At 41.3% G+C, this 16,561-nt stretch overlaps 1 protein-coding gene across 1 annotated transcript in view; it reads right to left on the bottom strand.

Annotated features, from left to right (window-relative positions):
* slc41a2a (solute carrier family 41 member 2a) overlaps positions 1–5,499 on the bottom strand; it is a 23,508-nt gene extending 18,009 nt beyond the window's left edge. The window contains exons 1-2 of the mRNA XM_037683186.1: positions 5,122–5,499; positions 4,547–4,654 (exon numbers count right to left, since the gene is read on the bottom strand). Of these exons, the coding sequence (XP_037539114.1) occupies positions 4,547–4,654; positions 5,122–5,484 (471 nt within the window). The 5' untranslated portion in view covers positions 5,485–5,499. The remainder of the gene's footprint in view (positions 1–4,546; positions 4,655–5,121) is intronic.
* Positions 5,500–16,561: the final 11,062 nt, after the last annotated feature.

The raw sequence follows: 16,561 nt of genomic DNA, 5'->3' as shown, positions 1-16,561 counted from the left end.
ATATATATATATATATATACATACATACATACAGGAATGTACAGGAGGCACTGGAGAAATACAAAGTAGTTTCTTCCAGGTCTGTTGACACCGTGAGGATGTGGAAAATTCCAAATAAGTACTGGTAGATGTTTCTGTGGTTAGTGGGTAAGTGAAAGCAGGCAGGGAGCAACAGGTTACTTTAGGTCCAGTCTAGATCAGGAACACTGGAGGTGCACAGTGTTGTGGATAGAATACCACGTCGTGTTCAAAACGGCGGAGGCGTCGCCCTTCGTATAAAAGATTTATTTGACACAACATGGGTTACAGATATTCAGAGACAAACAATTACATTAATAAGATATATGCATATAAATGGAGCATTAAGAACGAACCGCCTCGTGTGCGTCTCCCGGAAAATGCTCGGTGCGCGTGCGTCATTCCCGGCCTTTTATCCCCGTTTGAGAAGGCTAGCTTCCTGATTGGTTCAGCTTCTGTCGCTATGGTTACGACTTAGCCCGCCCCCTCAAGGACGTTACGTCTATATTTCAGATAAGTTTTGGTTCACTGAAATCGGCTTTTGTTTAAAGTTTAACTTGCTATTATACTTTAGGGATATAAAATGATTCGTGTCTAAATTGTTTATGCGTAATAATTAATAACTATTAATTATTACCTACCTCCTGGGTGTTAATTCAATATCTGTTGGAGGTCTGGTGATTCTGTTTTTAAGGCAGATTCATCTTAGTTTCTGTGTCTGCGTTTAAAACTGTTAACACTGTTTGTTTAACGTGATTATACCTTAGTGATAACACTGATTTGAAATAGTTGTTTATTTCTAGGAATAATTATATTATCTAACTTATGTTCGTGTTTTTATTTGGATCATGGTTATACTCTTAATTTGATTTTACTTAGTCAACCTATAGTCTAAATTAAAGAGCTGTTCTAGCTTTATTTATGTTAATCAGTCTGCTCTCTGGCCTGATTTGATTGCTTGTAATTTATCAAATGTGAACTTGTAAAATTATCTTTAGCTACTATGAGATTATATTTAAAGGTCAACTAGTTAGAATTAGCAAACATTTTCTATAAACATAGTTCAACCTTGGAAGAAAGACACACACACACTTTATATGACATGACATTTGAGTGCTTGATAGGAATTATAAAAAGGTATAAAATATTAAATCCAACAACAGGTAGGTCCAAGGTATGATTATCAAGAAGAACAGAACTAGGAAGACACAGAAGAATAACTGGTACATATTTTTTCAGTTTTCAGAAACACAGGTAGGCTGTCACTATAATGACTGGTATGTAATGTTCCAGTGTCAGAAGGAACACTTCAGCAGCCTTAAATACCTCTGGAGCTCATTATCCAGATTGGTCCCAGCTGTTGCTCATTGGTGCCAACTTCAAGTTCAAGTCAATTTTATTGTCATTCACATCACATGTGGTACATGAGGTGGAATGAAATTATGTACTCAAGATATACAGTATGCTAAACGAGTGCCAAATGGTACGCTAAAAGATCTAAGATATTCGCCAAACACTAATAATGTAAAACAATATGGCGTAACAACAGCAGCCCAAACATGAGTCTGTGGTGAGCAGATGGGTATGAATGAATACAGCAGCAAGGTAAGTGGGGGTCCTTCATGATGCAGGTGGTCCTCTTCCTGCATCTGGAGGTGTAGATGTCTGTGATGGTGGGGTGGCTGAAGGCTCCAGTATACTCAGGTGTACTTCAGTCTGTGGAGGTCCACGTGTACTGGATTAAAGTCGAAGCGGACGCCCGCAAGATATGTCCAAGCAAAGCTCAATTTTTACGACTGCGTGTGCGTACTTGGTGTCGCACAATAAAATGCCCGGCAACGGACTGTTTTGTATGCAACACCAATGTATTAAATTCCTCTTCTTCATCCCTGATCTGGCCTTTTCTTTTGTTTTGTTTTTTATTTTCCAAGAGGCAAGTGATCTCTTTCTCCTCCTCCGTTGACACCATGACTGAAATTGTGAGAAATGAAGGAATTTGTCACGAGCAAATTAAAACAGGCCCAGCATGGCTGCGGGAGGGTCTGGAGATTTCCTGGTGAGCTGGTCTGATGTGTGGGTGGCACAGCGGCCAGTGCTCCATGTTTTTTTTATTTTTTAGAATTTTTTCTTAACAACAAACACAGAACACCACTGGGGCTTCCTGCCATCTCTCTCTCTCTTTTTTTGTGACCTGTCAATCAATCCATTTGTCATGTCAACAAATGACCAATAGGCGATCTCAAAGGCCCCTTGCCTGCAAAGCTGGGCAGCAGTTGCTCAAGGTGGATGCTCGAGTATGAAGTCTCAACCGTCTGCGGACAGAGTGCAAAGTTTCCGCACGGACTGAGGACCACACGATTCTGTGGGAGCCTTCACTCCAACTGTCTTCTGTGCAACTTGCCACAAAGGGAACTGCAGAGGAAAAACATTGGAAATCTCACAGTATCCCCCTTTCAAGAATGGCTTTAGGCAATCTGGGGCATTTCTCAGGGGGATCTTTATAAAAGGAGGAGATGAGACTTGAATTGAGAATGAGAGACATGGAAATCCACAACCTCTCCTCCGGGCTATAACCCTCACAGTCGATCAGGTACTGTAACCCTCGGCCTCTGCATTTTACAACCAAGATGATGCTGTTGGTATATGCAGGATCGTCATTAATGAGATGGATGGGTGGAGGTAGGTTGGCTGAAGGGAAAAAATAACTTTCAGAGATGGGTTTCATTTGGGAGACTTCAAACATAGAATGAATGTGAATGGAAGCAGGTAACTTGAATCTCATAGCAGATGAGCTGATGATTTTCTCAGTAGGAAAGGGCCCTATGAGGCTAATTTCTTGGGAATGTCCTTAATTTTAATGTCATGTGGGGAGAGTCATATGTTCTGGACAATCTGGTACGTGGGTGCTGTACAGCAATGTTAATCAGTGAAATTCTTGTTTTGGGCTGCAGTGCACATGATAGCACTCTTTGTCAGGTGCTATAACCTTTGGCAGCAACCATGCTTCACAAATGGTACTGAAACCTCAGACTTAGTTAGAGAAAAGAGGTGGCGAGTAGCCTTGAGATGCCTTGAAAGGTGAGAAACCAGTAGCCGAGGAAGTGAGTGTGCTGTGGGTGTACTCGATCCATACCAGATGCTTTCTCCACAATGATGGATTTTTGTTTATGATGCATGATCAGTATCCAGCTGTCACCACAGCTGGATACTGACCTCAGCTGCAGCTATAAAATAAATAAAACTTTTTTTGTTTTGTTGTTTTTGTCCTATTGTCAGGATTTATTTTGTTTTTTTGTTTTCACACTCGTTGTCTGGCTGATTCTGAATCCAAAACCCTGACTTCTGACAGAATAATCTGGTGGAGAACTAAAGTGAATGTGGATCTTAAATAGGCAGCACGGTGATGCAACTGGTAGAGCTGCTGCCTCTCACTGAGAAGGTTCCCGGTTTAAATACCAGTCTGGGGGCCTTTCTGGGCGGAGTTTGCATGTTCTCTCCGTGCATGTGTGGGTTTTCTCCAGGTACTCAGGTTTTCTCCCACAGACCAAAAACATGCATGTTAGGCTGATTGGTAACTCTAAATAGTGCCTAGGTGTGAGTGAGAGAGTGAATGGTTGTTTGTCTCGTTTGTCTCTATGTGGCCTTGTGATGGACTTGCGACCTGTCCAGGGTGTACCCTGCCCCTCGCACAGTGATTGCTGGACATGGGCACCCCATGACCCAAAATGGAAGAAGCGGGTAAAAGATGATGGATGGATGGATGGATGGATCTTAAATAGTGAGGGGAACGATGTAGTGAATCTTGGCTGATGAGCTGAAAGTGCAGAGTGACTGAGCAGAAAACATGACATGAAGACCATAACAAACCCCTACAGTGAGGTGTGATCTGTCAATCTGCATATTTATGTGTATCTTATCTCAGCTTTGTAACCTGAACCCCACACGCTCTGCTCTTTGAATTGAGAAAGCTTCTCAGATGAGAAGCAAAACAAATAAAGTCTTGTTGTTTTTGTCTTGAACATTTTTTAATAGTATATAGCATTTATAGTTCTATGAACATTTGAATATTTGTACATCAAAATACACCTGATAGTTAGAATTTGAAGTATATTGTATATTATGGTAATTTATTTTGTATTTTGCCAGATTATGGTGATTCTGGGGTCGTGATGATAGGTCCCTTGAAGATTGTTGCCCAGGGTACAGAGAAGTATTAATCTGGCCCTGTTCCTGGCCATTCTTTGTGGAGTTTGCATGTTCTCTGTGCACGTAGGTTTTTTCGTACTCCGGTTTCATCCGACAGACTAAAAATGTGGATATTAGGTTAAATTGTGACTCTAAATTGTCTCTGAGAGTGAGTGAAAATGTAAATGGTTATTTGTCTATATGGTCCTGTGATGGACATGCTACCTGTCCAGGGTGTACCCCTCCTCTCTTGAAATGTGACCACAATACCATCTTTTCACCAGGAAAGAAAAAGTGGGTAAAGAAGATGAATGGATAAACAGATTTGTGTCCAGACACTCACAGCAGTGGAGAGTCTAGAGACGAGAGTCATTTCCAGGTTCCTCTTCATGCCTAAAACAGCAGGAACCAGAATGAAGATCTCGGAAATGTCCTGGAAAACATCCCAGCTCTGCCACAAAACACAAAAAGTGCAGAGATAATAATAATAATAAAAAAAAACTACAAGGCTACAAACTTCAAACAAACAATAAATCTTTATTTTCTATCTTTCTTTAATATTTATTTATTTGTTTATTTATTTATTTCTCTTTATCTGTGAGTTATCAGTTAAATTCAAAGCAGTCTGCTCCTCAGATAAATAGTGTTAACTTATTATTTTACATATGAGTGTTTCTGTTCATTGCACTGAGCCAACTTCTGTTGTGGCTTGGTACTATATACTGTAAATAAACTGAACTGAATTTTCAGACAAGATGGTGTATAGTGTGTTAACGTGACATCAAATCTTTCATTTTTTATTGTTTATTTCATCACTTTTTTTGTGTGTGTTTAATCTTTTTTTTTTCTTCTAAAAGTTATAAATAATGGTTTCTTCTTGGAAACTTTGTGAACTCTGCTCTACGTTCGTTTCCTTACCTGAACTACATCAAGCAGCAACCCAGCAGAAACCGTCCCAAACCCGGCCAGTAGAAAGGGCACCAGGATCTGCAGCACCATGGAGCACACTGATTCTTCAGATCCAGGTGAACCTTCAGCGCCCTTTGCTCTCATGGATCTGCTGGACCTGGACCCAGCATAGAGCTCATTGGAGAGCAGAACGTCAGTCTCGGTGAACTCCTGAGGCTGAAGCTCGAGGCTTGTGTTTGGTGAGAAGTTCCCATTAGAGCTTGAATGTTCACAACTTTTGGAGTTTTGGGACAGGGATGGTTTTGGACTGATGTGGGTTTCCAAAGGGACATTTTTGGACAGTGTCTTATCTGCTGATTTGGGGACAACCATATTGTTAAGTTGGGCTCTTCTGCTGCTCTCAGTTCTGATCTGGTGATTTAAAATGTGGCCTTAAAAAAAGAAAGAATAAAATCAACATCATGATTGCATTAAAAACCAACTGTTGGCACAGAGACTTTTGTACTTGCCTAAACAGTGAAACTAGTTTCATCAAATTCAAAAAACGTTCAATACAAAAACAACTGGACTTTATTTGTAACAGAAGACGTTTCGCTCCTCATCTGAGAAGCTTTCTCAATTCAAAGAGCAGTGAGTGAGGGGTTCAGGTTATAAGGCTGAGATAATAAACACACACATATGTAGATTGACAGATCACACCTCACATCTTAACAGTAGGGGTTTCTTAAGGTCATTGTTACTCTAATTCACAGATGAGGCCCCTCTGTTCCCATCAGGTGTGAAAACTGGCTGGGAATCAGTCTTAAAGTTGCATTATAGGTTTTTGAAAGTTGAAATCCTCATCTGTTGAGAGACAGTTTCTCTCTTTTAACATAAATTGCTTCCTTCACCCCCCTCTCAAACCATCTGTGTTCTCACTCCAAAATGTGTTTATTTTGGTCCTGAAAAGAGTGTCCCTTATCTGTGAGGTGGAGGTGAACAGCTGAATCTTGTCCAGAGGAGGTAGCTCTCCTGTGTTGAGCCATGCGTCTGTGAAGAGGCTGCTTAGTTTCTCCATGTAGAGATTGGCAACAATGGTTGACACTGGGGGAGTGGTGGTTGGGAGTGGTGGCGCAGAGGTTAGAGAGGTGGGCCTGTGATCCGAAGATCGCCGGTTCACACCCCGGCCCCGACAACATCAAAATTGTGGGTGGGGTAGGTGAAACACCCACACTTGCCCCCATCCTCATTCGCCCCACTCTGGGCCCATGAGCAAGGCTCTTAACCCCACCATGTGCTCCCTAAACAGGTCTCTCTTGAAAATGAGTTCTCGTGGCTCAATGAGACTACCTGTATAAATAAAGGCTAAATGAAACACTGGAGATCCCATGGCACAGCCGTGCTTCTGTCTGTTGTGGAAATGGGAAATTACTTATTTACTTATGGTGGTTTTGCAGTAAATTAAATAATCAGTTTATGGTGTTTGCTCCCTTTCAGTATGTGTTCTCACATAGAGACAAGGTGGGTGTGGTGGTATGACATAATTGGTGTTGGACAAGGAGTTATGTGGGATAACTTGTTTTGAACAAAGACGGGTGTGGAGTTTCACATTCCGGGGGGAGTTAAAAACTCTCCCAAAAAAAAAACAGGATAGTAAAACTAGTTTATCACTCTGAGGAAAAGGGGCATAGGAGGAGCTCGATGTCATGGCAACAGTATGAGTGAGCAGATGATTATCCAATAGAAAGAAGAACCTCCCCCAAAAAGGGAAAGGCTTAGGAAAGGTTTATAACATTGTGTAATGAGGAAGTAAAGTCAGACACTCCTGGGTAACCATCTTTAATGACTCAAGGTGACGTACTCTGTGCCCCATGGGGCAGGCGCAGCGGATCGCCTTCTGACACCAGAAACAAAGATGGTTGCACCCTCCATTTTCCACTGCGCAGCCATTGGTGCTGTGGGTCTGCGCAACTTTTGCAGTTTTCAGCCCCATCAGATCCGGCAACTGATAGATGATGATCTCTCGCACGGCGGTGGTTTTGTGGACCCACTCGATGCTACGTCTCTGCCAGTCAGTCCAATAGATGTAATTGCCTAGCAGAGTAAAACCAAAGATGTGATGCAGCTTGTCCTCGAGCAGCGTCTGTCGGTTACTGCTGTTCACGTCGATCACCTCTATATTGTCCGTCTTAGCATCTCCCCAGTATAGCTTTCTTGCTTCGAAGTAAGTAATAGTAAATAAAGTAAGAAATAAGTAAGTAAGTAAGTAAGTAAGAAAGTAAGTAAGAAATAAGTGGTGGAGAGGCAGAGATCCAACAGGGTGCAGATCTGGTCTGGGGTGAAGTTGGTCCTGTTGATATGTGATTAATATGTGATTTGTCAATCTACATATGTATGTGTATCTTATCTCAGCCATATAACCTGAACCCCACACTCTCTGCTCTTTGAATTGAGAAAGCTCCTCGGATGAGGAGCGAAAAGTCTTCTGTTACAAATAAAGTCCATTTGTATTGAACGTTTTTTGAATTTATCATGTACTGGATGACTGAGAATCTTCACCAGCATAGTTTCATCAAAGTTTCACCAAAGTTCATGCTCAATAATCCAGGTATCCAGCAATGTTCAATCAGGTCATCTGGACAGTTTATTTTTTTGCTGAGTTGTTCCTGTTAGAGAATTTTGGTCAAAGCTTATGGAGTTATGGCTATATTATTACTAGTGTTCTTCCCCTTAAAAGAAACAACCAATCTGTCTGCCAAAACACCTTCATCCTGCTTGTGGACTGTATCAGTGAAGGCCAGGAGGGCCATGTGAGATTGCAGCTGGCTTCGAGGACACCTACTGAAACCTTATCAAGCTGATAGGGACATGAAAAGCAAGAAGACAATGCAACACTTTGCAGATCATTGTGACCGGGCTTCCTGTCTATACATTTAATGCATATTGGTGTGAAGTGTTACAATATCTGTCATTGCAAGTAAAATTTTGCCGGAGATAAATCTTCACCCACTGTGAGTGTGTGTGGTTGCTTTGAATAAACATCTTTAAAGTGTTTTTCATCTAACAATTTCGTCCTTCATCCAAAGGACTTCATCAGTCCGAAGAGCCACAAACAAACTCAGTCCCACAAGCTGCACACTCCCATAGTGGGGAAAAAAACAGTTTGCTGGTGATAAGTGATAATAAGTGTTAAAGTTGTATCTGACTTGCATTCAATTTTATGTACATCTCCAACAGAGAAAATGAAAAAATGTTCTAGTCTCAGAACATTTCAGCGTCAGAGGGAGTGTGGTGTTTTTTTGTGGTTCCCACAAAAAAAAAAAAAAAAAAAAAAAATCAGGTTTCTTTTGTAAATGAGTCCCGGAGGATCAATTAACAAAAGAGCATATTATTCTCTCAACAGGAAAGGGGGTCCCTTTTGAGAATGATCCCTTTTAGCAGCAGTTCTAGCTAGGGGGAGAAAAGAATTGTGCAGACTCTGTGAGCGGGGTCTCTTTTCTCTGTATGCACATTAGGAACAGCTTCTATGCACATGAGGAACAGCTTCTATCCTGAGGCTGTTAGACTCATGAATCCCTAGTCAGGATAATTACTGTGGAAAAAAAAATCACTGTAATGCCACTTGATTGTTGATATGTGCTGCTGACTATCCGTGATGCTGATCTCATGCTGCTGATTTATTTAATGTTGCTGTGTTTATTCGTCCTTATCTGCTCACACAGACTAATTTTAGTGCTGCCGTTGTTTGGTGCATTGTTTTGTACTAGTAGTGCTTAGTATTCTTCTAACTTCCAGTTTCTGTCCGAGAAGCTGACACGACCAGTTTTAACATTGGGCTTAAGACTTTCTTTTTTGCTAAATCCTATAGTTAGGGTTGACTTGGGTTTCCTGAGCTATCCCTTAGTTACGCAGCTATAGGCTTAGACTGCTGGAGGACAAACTGAACACTTTTTTTTTTTTACTTACTCTGCTCAACCTGTTTTGTATTTGTAATTTTTTTTTCTGTCCTTGACATGTGTTTTTGTCTTTCAGGTGCACCTGGACCTATTCTGGACCTGTCATTCTGTGTTCGTCTGTCTCTCCTTCCTGTCCGATCAAACCAGCCGGTCAAAGCAGATGGCCGCTTGTCCTGAACCTGGTTCTGCTGGAGGTTTCTTCCTTCTAAAAGGGAGTTTTTCCTTTCCACTCTTGCCATTGTGCTTGCTCAGGATGGGAGACTGCAACAAAGTGAAGATTCAACGAGTCTGCTTCCTTAGAGAACTTTACTAATTGGCTTTTCTATGTATGTGAATGTTCCTGTATAGTGTCCTGAGTAGAGCTGTCATTTCTAACCCGAACCTGGAATCTGGCCTGGACCGACCCGATTTAGGGCCGGGTGGGCCATATTAATGTGATTAATGCCTGGGCCGGTCTCGGTCTTTGATGTGGTTTTACAAATCATACAGAACAAATAAAACTAAGTAAGAAATGCACAATATAAAATTGTGTAAATCTACTTAGAGGAGGATGCAGTAAGTTTACTGAGGATGAGAAATGCAATAAAATAGTGTACAGAAGTTAATCAGAAAAGACAGTAGCACTGGCGGCGCACTGTGCAGCAATTACGCGTGGCCTCGCCCACCATGCTCTGCTCCACAGCAGGTGTATGTGTGCACCACAGACAAGCTGTACTGGAGCGCAAAATCATTATCCACAACTGAGATGCACTTTTCCTTTGGGCTAACTTTAACAAACTTAAAATGATGACACCTGCTGTCAGGTGCACGCTCAGGTCCACACCCTGCACTCAGCATTCGGGGAACTGCTCTCAGCCATGGTGGAAGAATTTGCAGTCCCAAGAAAACAACTTCTTGACAGATTTTTAAATATATTTATAATTTTGTATTTAGGCAACTGTAGTCTTAATTTCATCTTTATTTCGCAGGCTCATAGCCGAAGAAATGAGGCTTTGTGGTTGATTGACTATTGAATATTGACTTCCGGTAAGATGATGCCCGTGTACTTGGCTTGCAATCCACCTCTGCTGATGGTGTTTGGATTATTTATGCTTTGTTTGTTTTTTATCTGGGACATAAACTCGCTGCTTGTGTATGACCGACAACAGCTTCTGGATCTTCGTTTTTCTGCCACCGATATCACTTATTTGGACCAATATGAGCGTACCTCTGGACACCCCTTCCTCCCCCCTGCTGGCGGACGTGCTAGCTTATCTCCGCTGGGCTCCTCACCTGCCTGCCCGGAGACATCGCTTCAGACGCCAGGGAAAACGTGCTGGGCGGCTGGTAAAGCTTAAAGCCCTGCGCGCTGCATCTTCCTCTTCAGCTGGTGATCAGGGTTTCCATTGCCAGCTTCCCGCGTGCCCGGACCAGGTAAACAACGGGAGTTGTCAGCCAGTGCGCCGCACAGACCGACCCAGAGGGGCTGTTATTGAAAACCTTAGGCCACTGATGCGCGCGAACTTCACCGCTGCTAGCTCCACTTTGAACAGTATCCGGATGTGTTTGGTCAACGCAAGATCTATTACCAACAAAACTTTTATCCTCAGGGACTACTTTCAAGAGCACGATTTGGACTTTTTATGCATCACAGAGACTTGGATGTCTCTGGGTGAGTCCAGCGCCTTGACGGAATTATTGCCACCAAACTGTCTGTATTTTAACGCCCCGTGGCCATCAGGCCGGCATGGTGGTGGATTATTAACAATATTCAAATCAACTTTTGACTGTAAGCAACTGCCCATCCCAGTTTCCCGCGCCAGCTTTGAGCTGAGCGTCTTTGAACTCGGACATTCACCTCCAACGTTATTTGCACTCGTCTACCGCCCACCTCGATCTAAGGATTTCATAAATGAGTTTTCTGATTTCTTGGCTGAAATCACACCAAAATATAATCATGTTTTCATTATTGGGGACCTTAATTTGCATGTGTGCTGTCCTGAGAAGCACTTGGTTAAGGACTTTTTAGATTTATTGGACTCATTTAATCTAACGCAGCATGTAAACAGTCCCACCCAAGAGCGCGGACATACACTGGACCTTGTTTTAACTCGGGATGCGACTGTTAGTAATCTTGAAATTGGTGATAATGTTTTTCCAGATCACATGCCAGTCCGGTTTGAGTTCACCCTCCCCCATCTATCTCCTAAGCTGTGCATTCCTGCATGTAGTAGCCGGGCCATTAACCATTTCACTGCCGCACGTTTTGAAGTATAAAACTTGTTTTTCTTAACAGGGTCTGCCACAGTGCTAACAGTATTTCCATATGGGGTTTGTCTCAGGTCAACCTGACCTGATAGGAATTTGTTTTCTGTGTCTCAATGCCGGGAAAAGGAGTGTGTTTATCTTACGGGAAATTTTGCGTCAAATATCTTGTCACAAACCCAGGAAAGTGTCTCCAGTAATAGTGATCGGTCGAATAACATCCTCTTATATGGAAATCTGCAAATGCCAGATAACAACTCTTTTGGCAAGAACAAGTATGTTCGTGTGCTGGTCTTTACATAAGTTGGAGAGTATAAAAGTGAGCAGAACTGTGTTTAGACACGTTTTTTTTTGGCGTCTTCGGGTGTCCAGCTGTTCGGTACAGACCTACGAGCTTGTACTTCAATAAAACCCTGATTTTTGCTGTCATCACAAGTTTCAAGATCTGTTTTATTTAATCAGTTTTTGTTAAAATGTAGACTTGAACCACTACAGTTTCACTGATGTTTATAACTCTGAAATGATAATTCAGCCCCCAGTGTTTCTCACCACCACTGAGGAGCTGACATCCCAGTTCAACTCTGTCTGCTTAAAGACTCTGGATCATGTTGCGCCTGTTAAAACCAAAAAATCAAAACTCAGAGCAGAACCTTGGCTGAGTGATGTCACCAAGGCCGTTAGGCAGCAATGTAGGAGGGCGGAGCGCAAGTGGAGGAAAGACAGGCTGCAGGTCTCTTTTCAAATACTTAAAGAGAGTTGGCGCCGTTATCAGAAAACAGTGAAAGCTGCTAAATCCAAATACTTCTCTGATATAATTACCTCAAACTCTCGCAACCCACGTGTCGTCTTCTCCACCCTAAACTCTGTTCTCCACCTCACTGAACCATCACCTCTGGAAGCCTCAACTGAGCTATGCGACAACTTCCTACATTTCTTTTTGGAAAAAATTGCGACCACCTGGGCTCTCATTTCCCCTCCAACTCATGACCCATCCATCCCACCTCAATCTGTAGCTCCATTTAACCATTTTGAACCCGTCACTCTATCTTCTCTAGAGCAGGTCATGTGCAGCTTGAAACCGTCTGGTTCCCCCTTTGATGTGGTCCCCCCTCGACTACTAAAGGAGGTTTTTCCTACTCTAGGTCCATCCTTTCTGGCTATAGTAAACAGTAGTTTATCCACTGACCCCTCAGTTGTATCCAACTTCTGGTCTGTCTCAAGACTCCCATTTGTTTCAAAACTACTGGAGAAAATAGTTGAGTCCCAGTTGAAGTGATTCCTGGAGGGTCACACCATCTTAGAGCTATTCCAATCTGGCTTTAAACTTCTCCATAGCACAGAAACTTCCCTGCTGAAGGTCTTTAATGACATTTTCTTAACCACTGATACTGGTGATTCTGTGCTGCTTGTACTGTTGGACCTCACAGCTGCCTTTGACACCATTGACTATGAGATCCTCATTGCTAGGTTGGAGCAGTGGGTGGGCATCACAGGATCAGCCCTCAATTGGTTCAGATCTTACCTCGCTGACAGATCCTTTTGTGTCTCCATCAAGGATTTTAGTTCTGCAGCGGCAGAGCTTAAATGGGGGGTTCTGCAGGGGTCCATCCTGGGTCCCCTCCTATTCTCTCTATACCTGCTGCCGCTTGGTGCTATTTTCCGGAAACACAACATGCCCTTCCACTTCTACGCCGATGACTGTCAAATTTACTTCCCCCTAAGACACAATGGCACATGCTCTATTCAACCTCTGCTCGACTTCCTGGCTGACATCAGGGACTGGATGGTTTTAAATTTCTTAGTTTCAATGAAAAGAAGTCTGAAGTCATGTTGTTCCCTCCCAACGACATGATCACAAATCACTGCATCGACCTCTCTGCTCCAACCCTGTCAGAAAAACAAAGAGTCACTAATCTGGGAGTGATAATGGACCCTTCCCTGAAACTTAACAGTCATGTAAACATGATTGTTAAATCATGTTTCTTCCAACTGAGGCAGCTGTCTAAACTGAAGCCCATATTGTCCAAAAAGAACCTGGAGACAGTAATACATGCATTCATTACATCTAGGCTTGATTACTGCAATTCACTCCTGTTTGATATCAGTCAGACCTCCATAGCACGACTACAACTGGTCCAGAATGCAGCAGCCCGATTTTTAACCAGCACAGGCAAAAGAGAGCACATTACTCCAGTTTTGGCCTCATTGCACTAGTTACCGGTTCACTTTCGAATCCAGTTCAAAATACTCCTGTATGTCTACAAATCACTGAACAGTTTTGCCCCCCACCCCCCATATCTCTGATCTGCTACAACCGTATGTCCCACCATGTTCCCTGAGGTCAGCGGACCAGTTGCTCCTCACAGTTCCAGGAACTCGTCTTAAGTGCAGAGGTGACAGGGCCTTCTCTGTAGCAGGACCAAGACTCTGGAACGAGTTACCTCTGCTTGTCAGACAGGCCACCTCCCTCTCGGTTTTCAAGTCCCGTTTAAAAACTCACTACTATTCAGTAGCTTTCAACACCAGATGATCTGTGTTTTGAACCTGTACGCTCCACACTGGTTAGTCGTCATTATCTGCATCGTTTTTATGTCTATATTTCTGATTTACTTCATTTTGTATTTTGCTTTGTGTGTTACCTGTTGTTCTGTCTGTACAGCACTTTGGTTGGCCTTGTCGCTGTTTTAAGTGCTATATAAATAAAATGGTATGGTATCGTATGATTATATGACAGACCCTGCGACAGACCCTGCGCAAACTGAGCCAGCTGTTTGCTTTTTATTTTGTTCATGTTTGTGCAATTCTTATTAATATATTTTTGATCATTTTTATTATTCTTTATCACTCCTGTTATTGGATGGAGGACTGAAAGTTTAGTTAGTTTAATTAATTAGTTTCCGGCTTTTCTCTTTCAGCCCATCCATCCATCCATTATATTTGTTGTCTGTTGTTTGTTATAGATATTTTGCTGATTAAAGTATTAGTGTAAGTGTTGTTGTAGGCCCTTTCAATTTATTTTTCATGCACACAGCAGTTTTATTCTGTGGTGTAGTGTGGGTGAACGTTAAATCGCTCAATCATCAGCGACAGCATGAATTTTGCATGACTTTCTTTTATATCTAAATTAAAATAGCCTTGTTCTATATTTTTCCAAATAATTTTGCTCTAAAAATATTTATGTGCATCTGTATAATAGCCTATTTTTAGAGGTGACTTTTTTAGGCTAATTGTTTTGTATGTTAATATCCTTACTTGTTAATAAATATAAATCTTGTATCTTTCTTTTGTTACGTTTTTCAAACTATCATGTCAAACTGATTTGCTTGCAAAAGCAGTAAAAGTTCAATAAATGAAAAAAGTCCTTTTTTGGGGGGGGCTCGGCCCTCTAACGTGGTAATCTGTTCGGTCCTGGAGGGGCTGGGGGTGACAATTATTTTTAAAAACATTTTATGTATAAAAAATAATGTTTTTTCTTTTTTTTATCAGTGCAAATTAAAAATAAACAAATAAACAAACGGTTCCAGCTTTATCATGAAAACCTGTTTTCAGTTTAATGACTATTAAATAATTTGTTAAAGTTAACTCAGCTGAAAAATCATAAAAAGACACAGTTATTGGATCTCTCAGGACTATTTCCCTCAGACATGTTTAAAGAAGAGATAAGGCCTTTAGTTCAACTTTATTCTAACCCACAGATGTACAAATCACAAAATAAGAACTATAAAGTAAAGCTAAAATAAATAAATTTCTGATCTAAAAACAAAACCACACATCTAAATTGAACAATAAAAGTAGACGTGCAAATGCATCAAATGATAAATAAAACATATACAGTTTTAAATATAAATGTTTTGTAGAATCTGGTTCATCAGAGATTTAATGGTGAACTAAAGTTCGTGAAAAGTTCATTAGCAGAAATTATATATATTGTTTAATTCAATCATTTTAATGTGTATTCTTTTTAATTTACCAGAAACTTCAAAGTAAATTCTCACCCATACTGAAACCTGTTTGCAGTGTTGCCAGATCTCGCGATGGAACAAGCAACCAGCTCTATGAAAACAAGCCCAAAACAAGCCCAACTGGCAACCCAATACATTTTATAAAACAGAGGCTGTTTTTAAACAGTATAATAACCATACATTTATTATGGCATTACACATAAACAACAGCAAAATTATGCTAAACACTTTGAATAACATACTTTTAAGCTCTGATAAAAAAAAAATACATTATGCATATGTAAAATTTTCTACATATTTTTAAAAACAAAACATCCTGACATCTGTGTGTGAGTAAAGCCCCCTAATGGGTGGCAACAGTATGAACGTGTACGCAGGTCGCCTCGCCAACTTGGGCGGGAGCGATAAACAGGAAATGGGGGCATGGAAGGGACAAACTACCTACTACCACTCGTCTTTTGCTTTATTCATTCCACCTTTATTTAGACAGGTAAATCCCATTGAGCCTCGAATACTCATTTACAAGAGAGACCTGAGCTTTATTGTGCGGAGCTGGGAGATAATCAACTAGTTTCACTCGGAAAGAAAGTCAAGCCCAAATAAACAACTTTATGTTCAAAACAAGCCCAAAAAACTGCAACCCACGACTCACAAGATTTACAAGCAACTTTAGAAAAAAACAAGCCCAAAGTCGCTTATGCAGTAATAAGCGGACTTGGCAACACTGGTTCCAAGGTGTTACCGCCACCACCTGGTAAGGTGCGTGACGTCAATTTGAACCCCATCCACTGGAACCAGTATTGAAAGCATTATGGAAACACAACGTGTACCGTATCGAGCCGAGTCAAACCGTGCCGTACCGGTACTATGGAAAAGGGGCAATATACAGTATCATGCTTCTAAGCAGTTAGTTAAAATGGCCCTTCATTTTTTTTTTTGGTTTATGTTGTGTGTTTGGGAGGAGGGGTGTGTTGGAAAACTGGCATCCAAGCAGAAAAAGCCAGTCATAATAAGTTGAAATCAGACTATTTTCAAACCAATGCTGCTAAACGGTACCTTAAAGTTTGTTAACAGTTTGCATGACATTAGTAGATGTTTGTTTCTATCCTTTTTAATAGCTTTTTTATTAGTTACTCATTGCTGATAGAAAGTGTGAAACAAAGGAAGGCCTGAACCCAATCTCAAGTTGAGGAAGAGCTAGATCAAGAATAAATTATGCGACCCCCTGTGGGCCTGGTAATTAAGAAAATACATTAACAGCTTCCAAGCTAATGAAGAAAAGACATTAACAGTTTCCAAGCTAATGAA

This window comes from Nematolebias whitei, chromosome 10 (assembly GCF_014905685.2).
Source record: "Nematolebias whitei isolate Nwh7 chromosome 10, NemWhi1, whole genome shotgun sequence".
NCBI classification, from domain to species: domain Eukaryota; kingdom Metazoa; phylum Chordata; class Actinopteri; order Cyprinodontiformes; family Rivulidae; genus Nematolebias; species Nematolebias whitei.
This window is presented reverse-complemented; position numbering and strand designations above follow the sequence as displayed.